This window comes from Danio aesculapii, chromosome 1 (genome assembly GCF_903798145.1).
Source record: "Danio aesculapii chromosome 1, fDanAes4.1, whole genome shotgun sequence".
Taxonomy (NCBI): Eukaryota; Metazoa; Chordata; class Actinopteri; order Cypriniformes; family Danionidae; genus Danio; species Danio aesculapii.
The window spans coordinates 50,158,921-50,179,591 of NC_079435.1; the positions used below are offsets into that span (position 1 = coordinate 50,158,921).

At 31.9% G+C, this 20,671-nt stretch overlaps 2 protein-coding genes across 2 annotated transcripts in view; both read left to right on the forward strand.

Moving 5' to 3' along the window:
- The window catches only part of LOC130232246 (dystrophin-like), a 94,763-nt gene extending 87,351 nt beyond the window's left edge, over nucleotides 1-7,412 (forward strand). The window contains exons 18-20 of the mRNA XM_056462037.1: nucleotides 4,343-4,466; nucleotides 6,893-6,981; nucleotides 7,322-7,412. Coding sequence (XP_056318012.1) covers nucleotides 4,343-4,466; nucleotides 6,893-6,946 — 178 coding nt within the window. The 3' untranslated portion in view covers nucleotides 6,947-6,981; nucleotides 7,322-7,412. The remainder of the gene's footprint in view (nucleotides 1-4,342; nucleotides 4,467-6,892; nucleotides 6,982-7,321) is intronic.
- The window catches only part of LOC130221265 (dystrophin-like), a 60,540-nt gene continuing 47,062 nt past the window's right edge, over nucleotides 7,194-20,671 (forward strand). The window contains 4 exon segments of the mRNA XM_056453672.1: nucleotides 7,194-7,230; nucleotides 7,322-7,503; nucleotides 7,551-7,565; nucleotides 19,192-19,372. Coding sequence (XP_056309647.1) covers nucleotides 7,194-7,230; nucleotides 7,322-7,503; nucleotides 7,551-7,565; nucleotides 19,192-19,372 — 415 coding nt within the window.

Here is a 20,671-nt window from a genome sequence, read left to right on the forward strand (position 1 = left end):
AGTGGTCTAGTGGTTAGTGCGTTGACACATGCATTCCGGTGTTCACGGCGACCTGAGTTCGATTCCGCCTCACGGTCCTATGCCGATCCTTCCCTTCTCTCTGCTCCCCATGCAGAGATCAATTAATAAATAATAATAATAACTTGTTCGAATATACGTCATTCTAAAAATTACCTGATTATTTTAACCCAATTTTGGGTGTAATAGGGACTAACCCAACTTCTTGGTTAATAGTTTTTTTTAATTAATAGGACAAAATTTAACCCAATGTTTCAGTTAGTCCATATTTTACCCAGTTTGGGTTTAAATAACCCAGCATTTCTTTCAGTGTGGAGATATGACACTCAACAGTGACAAACATGTTGTGTCAGAACTAGTACACAACAATTATAAGTCATAAAACCATAATTTTGAAGAACAGATTTTCAAATAATAAACATTTATATATCCATCCTTCCATGTTCTGACCTGTTTGTCCAATGGCTTTAGAATAAATATCCCCACATATTGGTAATATCTAGTGGTAAGGGCACAATATGGAAGAGAGAAAAAGACATATAGCAATCTATTTAAGAAAAGTTATGTTTAATAACCAAGCAAGAACAACACAGTACTTTAGAAAAATTTACCTCAGAAGTCAATGTAAAGCTCCAAATAAAAATATTCCCTCTAAATTCTCTGAAAGTAAAGAGAAAGAAAATACAATTCCTTCTCTTACTCCTTATCCAACAACAATCAAAGAAGTGTAAATGAAAGTGGCATTGGTCTCCCCACTACCCTGCAATAATATAAATGGTTGTTTTTGATAAAAAATAGTCAAAAATCTTAGGGTGCAGACAGTGGCAATATTTTACTGCAAAGACACACAGAAAACACTTCTCTGAACACAAACATAAACCAAAGTAGACCAAATAGTTATAACAAACTGTTAGTAACACTTTTATTTAATGTTATTGGATTGTATTTAAAGAGACAGTTCAATTAAAAATGAAATTTGGAATCCCTTCACTTGTTTCAAACCTGTATGAGTTTCATAACAGAAGAAATGCAAAAAAAGTGAGGAAGCAAACGCTGACTTCCATTTTTATTTGCATTTTCTTTTTTTTTAACAATGTAAATAGTAAAAGTTTACTTTTTTGTATTTAACAGAGGAAATTTACAGGTGAATAATAAGTCAATGATGACTTAATTTTATATTTTTAACTTTATATTTATTTACTTATTATATTTATTATTTAATTATTTCATTATTTATGCATTTATTTATTTATTCATGATATTTTTTATTTAGTTCAATTTATTAATCGTTTTATTTTTATTTTTTCAATTTATCTTTATTTATTATTTAAATTTTTATTTAGTTTTCCATTTATTTATTTATTATTTTATTTTTCATTTAGTTTTTTAATTAATTAATTAATTATTTTTATTTAGTTTTTCTATTTATTTATTTATTATTTTTATCTTTTTATTTAGTTTTTCAAGTTTATTTATTTATTATTTTTATTTACTTTTTAATTTAGTTTTTCAATTTATTTATTTTTTATTTTTATGTAAAACAATTATTTAGTTTTTCAATTTATTTAATTATTTTATAATTTTTTATCTTTATATTTATTAAGTTTTATTTATTTATTATTTTATTTTTATTTAGTTTTTTAATTAATTAACTAATTTATTATTTTTTATTTCGTTTTTCTATTTATTTATTTATTATTTTTATCTTTTTAGTTTTTTTCAAATTAATTAATTTATTAATTATTTTTATTTTCTTTAAGTTTTTCTATTTATTTATTTATTTATTTATTATTTTATCTTTTTATTTAGTTTTTAAGTTTATTTATTTATATTTTTATTTACTTTTTTATTTAGTTTTCAATTTATTTATTTATTTATTTTTTTTTTAATTATTTAGTTTTTCAATTTGTTTAATTTATTTTTTAAATTTTTATTATTATATTTTATTAAGTTCAATTTATTTATTTATTATTTTTATTTAGTTTTTCAATTTATTTATTTATTATTGAATTATTTTATTTAGTTTTTAAAAAATAATTAATGAATTAATGATTTTTTTATTTCGTTTTTTAAATTGCTTGTTTGTGTGGTCATTTATTTATGTATGTATTTATTTATTTTTTTGTTTATTATTAGTTAGTTAGTTAGTTTATTTCATTTACCTATGTTGGGCTAAATGTTGTTAAATGTCTCTTCTATTCATTTATTTACCATATGGCTTAGTAGAGGTTTGTTTTAAATATATAGTATGTTTTAATTAGTAAGTAGGATGCTATTAGTAGTATTAGCTTAACAATGTTATTGAAGCTCTCTTTAAATACACTATTATATCAAACTAGTTTTTACATTTTTATATATATATATATTTTTATTATTAATGTTATAAGCCATGTCTGCCTTAAATAGAACATTTTTATGATGACAGCACAAAAAAAAAAAAAAAAAACATCATTGGTGTAACAATATAATTATGACACACATTTACACAGATCTGAATGATGTTTTTAGCTTAATCGACAAAAATGGAACCCAAGAGTAAAATGAATACAACAAGATCAAATCACTTTCATTTGAATTAGCTCGTGAATGTAAGACAGTTTACTCCCTTTGAAGCAATCAATCTGCATTTGGAAAACCAGAATGTTCCGTTAACTATTGGAGTTCAGAATTAACACCTGCTTATATCCCATGCATTGCTTTTAGATGTAACATGTGGACTGCGCAATTAAAAATAGACTAATCTCAGAACTGGCAGTAGAACAGTAACTGCTCGCTGAATGAATCAACAAACATTATTGCTGTTAATAAAGCCGGCAGCATCCGAAGCATGAACACTACTATTCTGCACAGTGGTAAATGCAAAATCTTAATAGAAAATGAAACTACATAAAGCACTTAAGATTATACTTAAATTCTCCTTTTACATATTTTATTTTTTCTTCTTAATGCAATCCCATTGGAATACTTGGGAACTACAGATCCACTATTAAGTTAGTTATGCCAACAACAATTCATCAACATTTAAAGTGGAGCAAAAAAGCCCTTCAAAATAGTCCAGAGACAAGAATGGGTGATCAATAGTTTTAGAACAACTTGGTTTTAATCCGCTTTAAAATTTGACTACTGTATATTTAGATATAATTATCATTTATTTGTTTACTTTTACCAATTTAAATATTGAACATAATACAAATCAATTATCAACAATTTTATATTTTAAAAAAATCTGCTGATTTTTAACAAGTCATTTGAGATGAATTCTTAAAATGTTTTTATTTTATTAAATATTATATTTTAAGTGAATATTTCTGTAGATCTACACTGCTGGGTTCCACACAATTCCTTACAAATTAATTAAGTTAACCTAATTATTTTAGAAATATTAAATTCAAGTTGATTTGTGTAGCGCTTTTTACAATAATTATTGTTTCAAAGCAGCTTTACAAAAGGTGCACATTATTGCATTACAATCAAATTAAGTTAAAGTTACAATCAAATATAAGTTATTATATACAGACATCATTAACCTGCAATGTTATAGCATATAGGTGAAGTGTATATGCGCATGTTTAATGAAGTGTATTTTTATATTAAATAAATGTGTTATCCTTGAAGGACAGAGTTTAGGAGCCATAAATGAGAAGGCTCGACCTCCTTTAGTAGACTTTGCTATTCTGGGTACTACCAGAAGCCCTGAGTTTTAGGATCTTAAAGAGCGAGTTGGATTTTAGTCAGACAGAAGGTTTATAAGATAAACAGGAGCTAGATAATTGAAGGCTTTATAGCTAAGTAACAATATTTTATAATCAATACGGAACTTAACAGGCAGCCAGTATAAGGAGAATAAAATTGGGGTGATATGGTCATATTTTCTTGACTTAGTATCAATAAATATAAGTGGATGGAATATAAAACTATTAAGTTGTCCTCAAAAAAAAAACCTAAAGAATTGTGTTGATTCGGCTCATTTTAAATAAGTAGTTTGAACAAACAGGAAAAATCATTGTTTTTTTTACTGTACTCGTGTCCGCTTAAATCCTCAGCACACATTCTTAAGGGAATTTATGTTGTGCAAGGGTTTTACATATATATTTTCAGTGTAAATCTGAGATACTGATCAGGACTGTGGTTTTCTGCAGAGAAGGCTTTTTTCTTCCCATCTAAATAATCACTTTTGAGTTCAGAAAGGACGCTGAAACAAAGCCCGCAGTGATGGGGAAAATGCTAATCAATGCCTGCCTGAATCCTAACAACATTCAAATGCCTTACAAACAACCAAGAATTACTAATTTGTTTTGCCTTTCTCTCATCGATGTCCCTGCAGATTTGATGTGGACTTCACTGAAATTCATAGTTTTATGACTCGGTCCGAGGCTGTTTTGCAAAATCCAGAGTTCTCAATCTCCCGTAAAGAAGGCAGTGTGGCAGATCTCTATGAAAAAGTGCTGGTAAGGCCACATAAACACATTTTATAGTGATTTACCTGTAGTGCACAACAAATGAATGTAAACAGAACAGATAACAGGCTGTGAAGTGTATTATATTGCATTAGAATTGATACATATGCTTTGAAGATTAATGTACTTTACAAAATTACTATTGAAAATAGGGTTTATTTGATTTGAATATCTCTATTTGGAAAGATTTCATTAATTTAGTCTTTGTGTTTTTCTATGCAGTGCATCTGGATAAATAATAATTAATAAGATGTAAAATATTATTTGATGATGTGGAATATGTAGAATATATAGAATATGATATGTAAAATATAAGATGTAAAACTGTAAAATAAACAGTGATTTATGGTTTTAAACCGTTTTCAAGTACAGAAATTAAACAATCATATATAAAATAACTTGGTCATCATTTTATGAATAATTAAAAAAGAATAATATTTAATAATATCTGTAACTTTTAATCTTTAATTTAATCCAAATATTGCAGATGCACACATTATGATATCGATGCTCTAATGATATATTGTTCTTACTATCAAAAACACTAAGGGAAAGTTCTAATGGTTAACACTAACTAACAATATAAAAAAATCCAAATTGGATTAAAATGAAATATTAATAATTATCTTTACACTTATCTGTTAATATTATGTCATGAATTCGAGCTGAAATTAATTTACATTGAACTTACTGTATGTTCAATTTAATCAAGTTAGCTTTTTTTATAGTAATTATTGTTTCAAAGCAGCTTTACAAAAGGTGTATATTTTTGCATTACAAAGTCCGAAAAGTTAAGGTTATTAGTTACTATAACTTTATTAGTAACTAATAGCTTTAACTAGTAACTAATAGCTTTTAACAGTTAAAGTTATTATGTATAAACATAGTTGGATATTGAATTTATGAGAAGTATCACATGAGTAGCACTGTCACACGAGTCACATTATCACAATATCACATGAGTAACACTGATACGAGTGTGAAATTGTGTTTATACAACAGTTTGACGGCATAATCGTGTCTACTAAAAAGAAAATCAAACATGGCGAGTCTCAAAACCCTTTCGTACGAGGAACTACTTTCTTCCACCATTCATTCATACCTGCAGCTGACGTCAGAACAGCAGAAAGCATTGCCAGTTCACAAATATCACATTAGAACTAGTATTTGAATGATTCTCCTGCATAATGTAGAGTATTGTAGTGTCTATGTGATGACAAAACAGATTATTTTGGTCACATGTTAAGATTATAAGGCTGAACGACATGAAATGCCATCAGTCTACAGAGATCTACGAGTATTTCTCTGGAAAAATGTAACCCTCAAGAAAGCCAAACAAACACTACTAATTACTATGGCATACATACAGCAATATAAAATACAATAGAGAGAGATCGACTTACATGTAGAATGTCACTCACCTGTTCTATAATGATTTGATCAAGTTTTGTTTTAAATTTATGCTCAGAAAAACATTATCTTGTGGCAGAACAAAATAACGTCAATTTCTTGGTCAGGCTAAATTGCTATAAAATTTGTATTACAAAAATATTTTAATTAAATATTACTGCAATAATATATGAAATAAATGTATTGATCAATAACATTTACCAAACAACAATATAATGAAAAAAACTAAATCAGTCAAAAGAATAACTACCAAGTTTTCATTCAGCATTAAGCTAAACTTAACATTGCAGTCAAATCTATTTGCTCTGGAGTAAATAACAGATGACTGTGACCAAAATATTGTCTTTAGATATAGCCCAAACAACGACGATGACGATGGGTATTATGACAGGCTGACGGCTGCCGATGTGCTGAAAGTCCCGAATGTATGAAAATAAATTTTCAAATAGGCACTATCAATAAACTGCGTAATTGCAATCTAAACAACTGCTTTCTCGACTAAAAAAAACCTTAAAAGTCCCTTATGTTGTCCAACAGCTGCAATATTTGTCAAACTGTGGAACTGTAGAGAGTTGTTTTGCCTTTGTGTTGCTAGTGTGGGCAGAATAATACACAAGGGTGAAGAGGCCGTCCGAGTGCTGATATAACTTTGTCACAGCTATCAGCCAATCAGATTCGAGAAGCAGACAGAACTTTTGTATAATCAGTTATATGATATATAGGTGATATCTATGTGTAATTATATTATATTATATTATATTATATTATATTATATTATATTATATTATATTATATTATATTATATTATATTATATTATATTATATTATATTATGTTATATTATATTAAGTTATATTATATTTCTATTATATTATAATATATTTTTTATATTTTATTGTATTTTATTAAAATGTTTTAAATGATATTCAAATTAAGTACAATGTATTTTGAAATCATATGTAAACAATGTTTTTAAAGTGTATTGAACTGTCTTTCGATCATTCGTAGGCAATTGACAGGGAAAAAACCGGAAAAGTTCAGGAAGTTGCAAGAAGCCACTAGCTCAGCCCAGGCTTTGGTGGATCAACTTACCAGCGGTAATAAAATGGATACTTTCATAAGCACATCAATTTCAGTGTGAATATCTTTGAATATGTTCTAAAAGCCCTTGGATAATTCAAAACCTGCTCTTGTTTTTCATTGAGAAAGCTTCACAGATATCTAACTTAGAAAGCAATAATCTGCCTTTTGTTGCTAATTAAAGTAATAAAATCCTGCAAAATGTTAGCTTGATTAATAATAGATAGAGATGTACATCTATGGGATGATTCCTAGCTATTTTGAAAGTCTAAAGCATTTGGCAGCTTAATTGCCTCGGCAAAGGCTGTTTCAATATGCATGAGTCTCATTTGTCCTAATGGATCTTTTTTCGTGAAGACGGTCAGAACTCAGAGGACATCGAACAAGCGGCTCAGCAGTTGCGCGCTCGATGGGTGGACTTCTGCGCTCTCCTGGCCGAGCGGCTGGCGTGGTTGGCCTACCAGACCAAAGTACTGGCTTTCTACAATCTCTTCCAGCAGCTGGAGCAGGCTGTGGCCACGGCGGAGAACTGGCTGAAGGTGCAGTCGCCACCCGCATGTGAACCCGAACCTCTTGAGGATACCAGCTGGAGCGCTGCAGGGTAAACTGACCTACTGTCTGTCCTCATCAGAGCTCGTGTTTATAAAACTTTCAGTAAAAACCTTCCTAAAAGTCAACATACAGTACGTCAGAATAAATAGTCATTTGTTTATTAGTGATTATGGCTCAAATGAGGATTTAAAGGGAACCTATTATGCAAAAATCACTTTTATAAGGGGATTAAACACAGTTGTGCGGCAACAGAGTGTGAATATATCCAGCCTCTAATTGTCAAAATGTAATAATTTTATTTTTTATAATCACACTTGGCAAAAATAGTCTACAGAAACACTTTGATTGACATCCTCCCTTTGTACATGTCATCATAAGGGGAAAGCCCCGCCATTTAGTGATGATCTCTGCCTCATTAGCATAAACAGCCCTAAGTGAGAAGCAGCCATCCGCCATTAGAGTTTTTACACCGTCTCTGCTAAAGATATTGTCAGTGACTAAGAGGCATTATAAATTTGGAGTTTTAGGATGCACAAATGAACAACAGTCTAGACTACCTTCTCCTGAGACACTTCTTCTGTTATTTTCAGTTTTTCACTGAGATTACTTTAGTCCTGTTGTGAATCTGCCACTATGTTGATGCATATGTGTTTGTAGCTCCGCCCACTTTTGAAAAGAGCACATCTCATTTGAATTTAAAGCAACAGTCAGCAAAACGGCTCAATTTGAATCAAAACCTAAAAGGGCCAATTATATGTGATGTATTTGGAGCTTAAACTTCATCAGACGTCAGAAACTTATTTTAAATCTTGTAAAAATGAGCATAATTTGTCCCTGTTAAAGTGGTTCAATTAACATTTCAAACAATATTAAAATATGTTTACTATGCGTTTACTTACAGCTGTGCACATTCTCTATTCTAGATCACAGCTTTTGTGTGGGATGTGGCGTATGCATGTTTCCACCCATTTTGTACATGAGCCACATTTATAAATGAGATCCCATGGGCGCACAGTTACTCAGAAATGATACAGAAATGCAGATACTGAGGTTAGAATACTCAATTAAAATGTAGGTATGATTTAACATAGAATGTTTTTTAAGCACTTTTTTGAAGATTTGTAACACATCAAATAGTAATAGTGTATTTGGCACTAAAATATAAACTGTCAATTAAATTCTCATTCATTCATTTGTTCTGGGGTCGCCACAGCCGAATGAACTGCCAGAATATGTTTTACGCAGCAGATGCCCTTCCAGCCACAACCCAACACTGGGAAACACCCACACACCCTTGCACACACTCACATACACTATGGCCAATTTAGCTTATTCAATTCACATGTATAGCATGGCTTTGGACTGTTCTGAAATTCTCATAATTGGATATTTTTTTAACTCTATCCTGTCAATTGTGACAATATATTAAAGTGATAGTTCACTCAAAAAGTTCAATTCTGTCATCATTTCATTTTTTTTTTGGTGGGGGTGGAGGTGAACTATCCCTTTAAAATAGACGACTAATGGATATTAAAGTTATACAAAATTAAGAGACCACTTGAAAATCATCTTTCTGGATTTACAGAATGTTTTTGAATTTAGGGCTTGAGTAAAATGTCATTATTTATTTTATTCTATAAAGGTGTGACAACATTTTTTCTTCAAATTTCAAAATAAACAAAAAAATTAAATTGTCATTATTATTAAGTAAATACAATTACTCCAAAATAATGCATTGCAAAAATACCCAGAAGTTTTGTCTCGTTTCTAGTCAAAATATCGAACAATTTTTTTAAATTATTAAGTGTAAAAGTAATATTAATTTAGTAATTTTTGTAATTTATTAACTATTAAAATTAGTAATTTTGACTATATTTTTGAGAAAGCTTTTTTTTTTTTTGAAGATTATTTTGCTTACCCCACTGGTAATTTATTTTGTTTAAAGAAGAAAACTCCCTTAATTTTGTCTTATTTTTAATAATCTTGCTTTTAGATTATAATGATTTATTTTTTCTGGGCTCAAGAGAATAATTTTCACATGTCTAGAAAATCTTTACTTGTCTAGAATAAAGCAAAACCTAATCAATTTAATAGTATATTTATATTCAGCACGAATTTGTACATATTTGGACTAAAACAAGACAAAATCTCTTGGTAAGAGAATCTTTTTTTGTTGTTGTTTTGTTTGTTTGCAGTGTACACATAGTAAGTACAGTAATCAAGTAAAATTTGCTCAAATGCACCCTTGGTCCTCGTGGATGAGGGTCTCTGGATTTGTCTATCAGCTTGTGTCTGTTCTGTGTCCATGCTCTCTGCAAAGTCTGTCTTTTTCTGTGTCTGGCCAGGTAATGCTCTTTTCCTGCTCTATGTATTTATTTGATTAAAAAAAAAAAACAAGCAGTGATGCATTCATGCTGGATATTTTATCGTGACCGACAAGACAAACAACCTTCAGTTTTTTTCTTGATCTTTTGAGATAAAAGAGATTTATTTGATAAAAGGTTTCCAACATTAGAAACAAGCAGCTGTTTTTTTTCTCCTTCTGAAAAATAGCATTAAAGGTCGGGGTAAATAATAAATAAATGAATGAGAACAATATTAAATAAATAAAAATAAACTGATATTAATAACATATGTAACTAACATTTGGCAATATTTGTATTTCTAATAGCATTTATTAATTTATGCTAAGTTATTTAATGAAAGGTGATTATTCCACCCACTTCGAATGTTATCACTCGAATAAATGGGTGTTATCAGTGGTTATCAGCTGATAGATATGGGCCAGTAGGGGCCTTCTGCGCCTACTGGTATTCTCAGGTATTCTTTACTGGGTAATCCGCTATAGTAATAGAGAAGACTCCAGATCTGTTTTTACATTACCATGCCGGCTGGGTTTAGGGTTGGGGTAGATGTTAACAAAGTACAATTATGGGAAATTGGATAAATAATATAAATAATTCTCCATAACTTCCGGCTGCAACCGTATGTGATCTATAGCTGATTAACCATGTGGATGGATGATAACAGCCTTTTGAGCCTACCAGTAGGAGCAGAAGGCCCCTACTGGTCCATATCTATCAGCTGATTTCCACTGATAACGCCAATTCAATCGAGTTATAACATTCGAATCGGCTTATTATTCACTATTCGTGTTAAATCCTTATAGGAATTAATGAAGGTTATTTGGAATTTTTATCTTAAAGTTCTAACTTTAGTTTATATTTCACAATTACATTTTTTTAAAAATCATAATAGTGAGTCTTTAAAGTGTCAAAATATGGGTAAAATGTTTATCATTCAGCATAATGTATACGTCTTTTTTTGCTCCGAAAAATGAAAATATATAGGATGTATTTTAATGTTTTGATGCTTGAAATATAAATTCACTAAGGTTACTTCTTTCTGCCATAAAAAATAAAAAACTAACAATCAAACTATTATTTAAGGTATCATGATAATCACGCTATTATCAAAATACCTTACGGTATATAATAGTTTGTTTGCTAGCTTATTTTTTTTTTCTGGTGCGGAAATAATACACTCACCGGCCACTTTATTAGGTACACCTTTCTAGTACCGGGTTGGACCCCCTTTGCCTTCAGAACTGTCTTAAACCTTCATGGCATAGATTCAGCAAGGTACTGGAAATATTCCTTAGAGATTTTGGTCCATATTGACATGAAAGCACCATGCAGTTGCTGCAGATTTGTCAGCTGCACATCCATGATGTGAATCTCCTATTCTACCACATCGGTGATGCTCTATTGGATTGAGTTATGGTGACTGTGGAGGCCATTTGAGTATAGTGAACGCGTTGTCATGTTCAAGAAACTGAGATGATTCACGCTTTATGACATGGCACATTATCCTGCTGGAAGTAGCCATCAGAAGATGGGTACACTGTGGTCAGAAATAAATGGATATGGTCAGCAACAATACTCAGATAGGCTGTCGTGTTGACACGATGCTCAATTGATACTAATGGGCTCAATGTGTCAAGAAATTATCCTCCACACCATTACACCACCACCACCAGCCTGAACCATTGATACAAAGAAGGATGGAACCATGCTTTCATTTTGTTGATGCCAAATTCTGACCCTACCATCCGAATGTCACAGCAGAAATCGAGACTCATCAGACCAGGCAACTTTTTTTCCAATCTTCCATTGTCCAATTTTGGTGGGCCTGTGTGAATTGTAGCCTCAGTTTCTTGTTCTTAGCTGACAGGAATGGCACCCGGTGTGGTCTTCTGCTGCTGTAGCCCATCCGCCTCAAGGTTGGATGTGTTGTGTGCTCTTCTGCATACCTCGGTTGTAACGAGTGGTTATTTGAGTTACTATTGCCTTTCTATCAGCTCAAACCAGTCTGGCCATTCTCTGACCTCTGGCATTAACAAGGCATTTGCAACCACAGAACTGCCGCTCACTGGATATTTTCTGTGATGGTTGTGCGTGAAAATCCCAGTAGATCAGCATGTGATTGGCTCATTAGAAATTTGTGTTAAGAAGCTGTTGTACCTAATAAAGTGGCTGGTGAGTGCATAATAACATTTTTTTTCTTGCAATTTCAAAAAGATATCTCACATTTCTGACTATTCTTCTCACAATGGTGGCTTTATATCTCGCAGTTATGAGTTGTAAACTTACAAATGCAAGTTAAAAATAAATTAAGTTAGAGTTCAGAGATTTTAATTCTTAATTTAATATTAAACAAAGTTTTGTTTTATTATTTTAAAATGTAAAGGTAAATATTTAAATGATATTAGCTGTAAATATTTTGTTCATTTTTTAAATTTATCAGTTTAGTTAGCAAAGTGTTAAACTATTTTATATAGTACAGGATCTGAAATGCTAAGTTCTGAGTTTTGCTGACGGGTTTAATATAATTGCCTCTTTGCTTTTTACATTACATTGTGACAGGTTCACAAAACAGTCTGCAATAATTCTATCATTCATGTCAAGAGATCAAGAAAAATCAATTTCTGGTGAAATGACCCCTTTAAAGGGGACCGGCCTGGCTGCTGGGTTTTATCTGCGGATAGATTTTCCTGTAATTTTAGCTATGATGACAGCACTTCCATAGGATGATTTAATTGAAATCTCCCTCTGCCTGATGGCTGTGGACAGTTCGATTAATGCATATGAAATAACAAGCCAAGAGACAAGTTGCGTGATTAAAAAAGTGTGAATGATCAAAGCGCCGCCGGTTTAAAGTCTGTCTTTGCTTTTATCCATGAGTATCTCTGTACCTGACAGTTCTCTATATCAAGCTCCTTTTTACTTCCGTCTCTTTAGCAGATCTTGTTTCTCTAATATATCTTTCAGAAAAAGACGTGTCTCCCTAAAGACCTTCGGTGTCTGTGATGATTTTATTATTTGATGTGATTAACCCCTTCTTTGTCTTACTATTCCCCAGGTTTACTTATTAAATTTTTCAGTTTTTTATATAAAGATTGTCAGGGTTATCTCATTTTTTAACAATTCATTAAAAGTATAGTTACATTTGTTACATTTTATTAGCAGATTTGCTTTTTCCAAATTATTTAAAGTCTAAAGAAAGTAAAGTATACACCGTTTCATTATGTTATGTATCATTTGCAGTTTCTAAATAATTAAAATTCGAAAAAAATTAAACAAAATATATTATAATATAGAATGTTATGTTATAAGAATAGAATTAAGAATATAATTAAATTAGTTACATTTTATTAAAGTCTAAAAGCAAGGCAGGGCAAGTTTATTTATATAGCACATTTCAAACACAATGGTAATTCAAAGTGCTTAACATAAACAGGAATAAAAGAGACAGGAATAAAAAATAAATACAAATAATATAAAAATGGATAAAACATATTAAAATGTGTTAAATAGGTTACAAAAGAATGAAGAAAAAGAAAAGAAAGACATAATAGTGCAATCTGTCGGACATAGCACAGTGCTCATTCAGTAAAGGCACAGCTAAACAGATGTGTCTTCAGTATTGATTTGAATGTGCCCAATGTTGGAGCACATCTGATCATTTCTGGAAGCTGATTCCAGCAGCGAGGGGTGCAGTAGCTGAAGGTAGATTCACCCTGCTTTGACTGAACCCTTGGAATTTCTAGTTTATATGATCCTAAAGACCTGAGGAATCTATTAGGTTTCTATTCAGTGAGCATATCTGTAATGTATTGAGGTCCTAGGCCATTTAGTGATTTATAGACAAATAGTAATACTTTAAAATCTGTTCTGGATGTAACTGGGAATCAGTGTAAAGACCTGAGGACGCTCTGATTTTATTGTTTTGGTCAGAATCCTGGCAGCAGCGTTCTGGGTGAGTCTATTACAGTAATCCACCCTACTGCTGATAAAATCATGAACAGGTTTCAAGAAGACCTCACTGGGAAACTAAGTATCTAATTCTTGCAATGTTTTTGAGATGGTAGTGTGCGGATTACTGCTTTGACATTAAAGAAAGTAAAGTAAAGACAAAAAAATTCAAAATTATTTAAATTATTTAAAGACTAAAGAAAGTAAAGTTTCGACAATTTTGTTTTGCTATATTTTATATACAGTAAATGTATTTATGCAACAGTTCTGTTTGGTTTTCAAATCTGATTGGCTGATAGCTGTGAGATATAAAAGTAATATCAGCACTCTTACAGTCTCTTCACACTTGTGTATTACTTTGCCCACACAAGTTTTGCAGCTGTTGGACAAATATTGCAGCTGTTGGACAACATAATGTACTTTTGAGGCTTTTTAATCGAGAATGCTGTTGTTTAGATTGCAACTATGCAGTTTATTTATAAGGATAGTGCCTATTTTGAATATTCATAATTTCGGAGAGTCAGTATGTTGGCGGTCAGCCTGTCATACTGAGCAGAGCGAAGAGGGTTGACGTTTCGCCACAAAAAGGCGACAGAGACTGCATAATACAGTAAGTCCTTAGGGGAAAAAAAATCAGCGTAATTTTTAACTACAGCTAATTAAATCATTATTAAACAGGTAAGTGACATTCTAAGTCAATTTCTCTCTTTGGTATTTTGTAGTGTTGTATTTATACCATAGTAATCTGGAAGTGTTTGCTCTGCTCTGGATTTTTCTAGATTAATTATTGTGATCTTCCGATTGCAAAAGAGACATACTGGGAAATCTCTGCAGACTGATGGCGTTTCATGCCGTTCAGCCTTATAATCCTAAAATGTGAGCAAAATCACCTGTTTTGTCGTCACTTTAGACATTACGCTAGAGAATCATTCAAATATTAGCTCTAAAGTGATGTTTGTGATGTAGCAACGGTTTCTGCTGCAGAATGAGGGAAAGTAGTTCCTCAAAGGATTTTGGAGACTCTCCGTATTTGATTCCCTTTTTTATATACACGATTAGGCCATCGAACTGTTGTATAAATGCAATATTACACTCGTAGCAGTGCAATATGGCTGTGTACCGTCACTGGTGGGACACTAAGAATATAATTGAATTTTTTACATTTTATTTGCAGATTTGCCAAATTATTTAAAGCCTAAGAAAGTAAATTTTCCACAATTCCACAAATAATATTATTTATATCATTATTTGCAGATTTACAGTTTCAGAATAATAAAAATAAAATAACATTTAATAAAAGCATAGCATAAAATATCTTACATTTTAAAATGAGTGACTTGAATGGTTGTCTTCTGTATATAATAGTCATTTTATCTATTCATAGTAGCTAGCTCAGTAAAGTAAATGGTTCAACAGGGCACATGTTAATTTAGGTGGGGATGAAACTAAATCATTATTATAAAATATTGCTCCTATATTATTTCTCATATTTTCAAATATGTAGCTCTATTATTCAAGATTTTGCTATTTCCAGTTTGTGTATATCTAGAAACAAAATTTTGCTAAAGTTTTGCTATTTTAAGTCATTTGACCTTGTATTTATATTATATTGACCTAGTATTTTAGATGCATAAATAGACACACATGCAAACACAGGAAAGAATTTTCAAGTTCAAAACAGTACAAATAGTTGACTTTAACCACATTTAAAAAGATTCCTGTTTAATTCAAAACAATTGCATAAAATAATTCAGGGAATAGAGAGTGTAGTTCAGGCTAAGTCACATAATGGCACAAATACTGGCAGGAAAATGGCTCCATATTTTTGTGCCGTCCGCCCTCGACACCTGAAGAGGGAATAACTGTGAATAAACATGAATATTTAGATCTCATCATAACTTCCAAGTCTCTGTGACTGATTCAGAAGCAGAGAATATGGTTTTGTTGTGAGGCAAATGTTTTTACAGACTTCACAAATTTGATAAAAGCTTTATGAAATCTCATAGCTTTGAGGTTTCTTTACACACTTATTTATGATACGCTGCCCGATTGTTTTACATCTTTATAAATATGTAGCAGGATTATTCAGAATTTTGCTATTTAAAGTCTATATACAGTTGAAGGCAAAAAATTTGCCCTCTAATGAAATTTTTGTTCATATATTTTTAATGAAGCAAGGACATTTTCACTGTATTTTTTATACATTTTTATTATTTCTTTTAGTATGGCTATATAAAAGCATTTTTTATTTTAATTTTGCTTAAGCTACTTTTATTCTTCCCCATAAGAAATATTTTTTCCCCAATTGACTACAACTTGCCCAGTTAACCAATTCTAATGGGAAATTTGTTATTAAAACTATTATTTCTTTTAAATGTATTGAACAAATCTTCTCTCTATTAAACAGCACTTGGGAAATGTAAGAAAAAATACAATTTCACCGGAGAGCTGGTAATTATACCTTCAATTGTATCTGGTGCAAAAAAAAAGGAAAGAAATGAAAGATCTGATGACAGCATACAGCAATAATGTGAAGTTACTACAGTTTTTATTGGATCAAAAATAATACACATATATTAGAACTATTTTAATGCCAAATGGCACATATAGAAAGCATATCATAAACATCGATCCATAAACACCTTATTAAAGAGAAAGTTTGTTAAAAAATTATAACTTTCGTCATTTACTCACCCAAACCTGTATGAGTTTCTTTCTTCTGTTGAACACATTTTTTGATATTTTATATATTTGATATTTTGAAGAAAGCTAAAAACCTGTAACTATTGACTTCAATAGTATCTGTTTTTCCTACTGTTAAAGTCAGTGGTAACCGTTTTTCAGCATTCTTCAAAATATCTTCTTTTGTGTTCAACAGAATAAATGATTATAGTTTATAACCACTTGTAGTAGAGTAAATATTGAGTATTTTTCCTTTTTTGGTGAGCTATCCCTTTAAAGGAAAAAAGAAAAACCTTGCAGCTACAAGTTAGAATTTCTGAAAGTTTTTATTGAATTTGTGAAGTCTGTAAAACATTTACCTCGCAGCTGAGTCTGAATCACTCATAGAGGCTTCACTTGAAAGTTATATGAGATCTAAATATTCATGTTTATTCCTTTTCTGGTGTTGGAAGGTAGACAGCAAAAAGATAGGGCTGTTTTTTTTTTCTACATTTTACATTTACACTTACTCATTTAGCAGATACTTTTTCTTTAAAATGACTTACAAGTGAGGATAAAAACACAGGGTTCGTTCCCACGGGTCATGGAATTTCTGGAATATCATGCAAGTCTATTCCAGTCATTGAAAGTTAGGGAATTTTTTTTATTTTTATTTTTTTGACCAAGTCATATAATATTAAGGATTTGCGTTTGCATTTAAATTTTGATTTCCCATTTATTAAATGCCTTTTACCATGTTTTTATCACAGAGTTTCATGTGTTTTGCTTGTGCAGATGGTCACTGTTTATATCCGAATTATAATGTTATTTAGGCAAGGCAAGTTTATTTATGTAGCACATTTCATACACAATGGCAATTCAAAGTGCTTTACATTAACAGGAATAAAAGAGACAAGAATAAGAAAATAATACAAATAAAAACATTGAATAATAAAAAAACAGTGTTAAAAGTGTTAAAACAGGTTATTTAACAAAAAACAATGGCATGGAAGGAATTTAAACAGCATCTTGGCTAGCTAAAATCTGCATTTTCTATACGGTGTAGATCATGGATATTCAGCCACGTGTTATTTATTTTGTTTTTTATCTATTTTACTGTCTTACGGTCTTAAAATATCATTTATATTTAAAGTAATTGTTTTTCATGTTTAAAATTGTATTTATTTTCATTACACTACTTCAGTGTCTCAGAGTCATTCAGAAATTCTAATTAAATGCTGCATTAATGCACAAAGTTTTTATAACAACATTGTTGCAAACCTGTTTTTTACCAATTTAAATATGTATTTTTTGTGCATGCTGTATAAGTGCACATACATTTGTTTACCCATAGTGTTTACATGGTCATAATACAGCAAGGAAATACAACAAGTATTTAGTTTGGGCTAGCTTTTGCAGCTGCTTTACAATGCCCTTGATGGGTGAACATTAGCCAGTGGGGTAGTGTCTCTTTTCTCTCCAGGTGTGAAATTCATAACCATTTTCACATCCACGCATACAGCTGAGATGACCCAAAATAGACCTTACAAATGTAAACCATTGTAATGTTTCTTTGAATAAGACAACAGAATAATTTTCACATAATTGTGAAGTAAGTATTCTAGCCTACAAGACTAGTTACTCAAATGTCTTATTCAGGCCCATTCAGCGTGGCTTTTTGGACCTTATTTCATTCGAATCACGCATAATATAAAAAAATAAAAATAAAAAAAACGCAAGCATGTACATCAATATTTCTCAAATATTATTGTACCACAGTTTGCTCTGAAAACAAAAAATACATGTTGTCCAGTACTATGTAATAAGTAGCTGAAATAAGCACAAATCCCAAGGTATGTCAAAACATCTTAGGGGGGTACCAAAATCACCCCAGACCCAGAGGGTAAAAGGGGGCCTATCATGCCCTTTTTTACAAGATGTAAAAAATAGTCTTTGATGTCCCTAGAATGTGTATGTGAAAGTTCAGGTGAAAATGTCCCACAAATAATTTTTTATAACTTTTTGAACATGCCCCTTTAGGCTTTGGTTCAAATTGTGCTGTTTTAGTGACTGTCGCTTTAAATTCAAATGAGATTGTGCTACCAGGTGGGGCTACAAACACCTATGCATCAGCATAGCGGCAGATTTAAAACAGGACTAACATTATCTCTATCAACTTAAAATATCAAAAGAAGTGGCTCAGAAGATGGTAGTCTATTATCACATTTATAATGCCTTATATTCACTGACATTATGTTTGACTGGTATGGCATGAAAGCTCTAATGTTGAATGCCTGCTTCTCGCTCAGGGCTGTCTATGCTAATGAGTAAAAGGTTGTGACTAAAGGGCATCGCTTTCTCCCTCTGATGGCATGTACAAAGGGAGAATGTCAATCAAAGTGTTTCTGCAGACTGTTTTTATGAAGTGTGATTATAAAAAATAGAGTTAATTAATGTTTACAATTAGTGGCTGGATATATTCACACACTGTGGCCACACAACTATGTTTAAACCCCTTATAGAAAACTTTTTTGCATAATAGGTCCCCTTCAGGTTGATGTAAATCAGGAAATTTGACATTTGTTTTAGACAGTAGGAGTATATAAATTCTTCGATAAGTTACTAAATATACAAATCTAATTTATTTGTGTCATTACGTGACTTATTATGCGAAAAAATCCCCTGTGTTCCCTCTGGCAGGACGAGATCTCTCGCCTCTCGGCTCTTCAACCTCAAGTGGCCAAACTGCACGAACAACTCGAGGAGCTGCGGCAGAAAGAAGAGACGCCGGTTCTGTTTGACGCAGACATTTCTGCTTTTCAAGAGCATTACCACCAAGTCCTGGAGGACCTGAGGGCCAGGGAACGACAGCTCGTTCTGGGTGAGGGATGTCTAGCGCTGCGCTATTTGGGTGAACGTTGCGTTGAGGGAGTTTAAAAGTGGATCAGTCGCATACTGTACTTTGACAGCACTTAAACGTGGGATGGAGACTGCAGCGTGGTCTGGTTTGGTCACGTTTAGCCTCTGAGCTGCCAGGGTTTTCATGAATCTTTCGAAAATCAACCAGCGTCTCTATTCTATTATGCTACACAGGCGTCTGAAATGTTCATATCCGCGCTCTGATTTTTTAGGTGCTATCTGGCTGAAAGGTAAGTCGTGTCTAATGAGCTTCTGCATAATCTAGAAAGACTTCTGAAAACTTAGACAGTAGGTTTGAGTATGTTTTTTTAGTTCTGTGCTGATTAAAAGGGAAGAGAATCATCAGAATTATGCAGAATTATTTAATAAAAGGAAATGAGAGGGCTTTGTTAATAATAGTAGCTGAGAGTACACTCCAAAAATGCCTTACGCAGCGTACCAATTCACATAGTTATACTACTTTCATTTGTGTGAAGAAAAAGTGAATTCATTTGAGTGTGTAACAGAAGAGTACGCACACTTTGGTACATGCTACTTCCTCATTAATAGACTGTTATGTTGATTAGTTACGTGCCTGTCAATCATCTCGACACATCATTCACATTTCTTTCATATTTAATTACCTACCATATTGGAGAAGCAGATTAGATTAGATTAGATTCAATTTATTGTCATCACACATGTACAAGTACAAGGCAACGAAATGCAGATGAAGGCTAGTCTGCTATTCACGTGTCTTTCTTGCAGTGAGATATCCTCAGGTCTTTGGATAATCATGCATTCCAAAGCTAATGTCCAGTTCAGATTGAATAATACACGGAAAGTGTTATTTAAATATTGTCCAGTTGACTAGATAGGAATTAATAATCATTCAAAAACCTTCACAGAAGTCTAAAACTTTACCGCAGTCTGAGACGAAAAGAACAAAAAAACATTGACAAAACATTCCATTTAATGCGTTTCAAAACTAAAACGTATTAGTGTAAACGGAACCTAAAAGTGAGGGGGATGTATCCCCCTATTCCCCCCGGTTGCTACGCCCCTGGTTAAGCATTAACTATACTATACATTAACAGATGTTAGTAAGCAGTTTATAAATACAGCTATAAATATAGCTTCCTGTCGCTCTGGGTGGCGACCTGCTTCAAACGCAGGTGTGCGTAGGTATATACAGCACGAATGCAACCGGCCTCTGAGTGAGCTGAGAGAGGATCACGTGAGCTCTACTAGTGTTCCTATTGACTGTCGCTCAAGAAAGTCG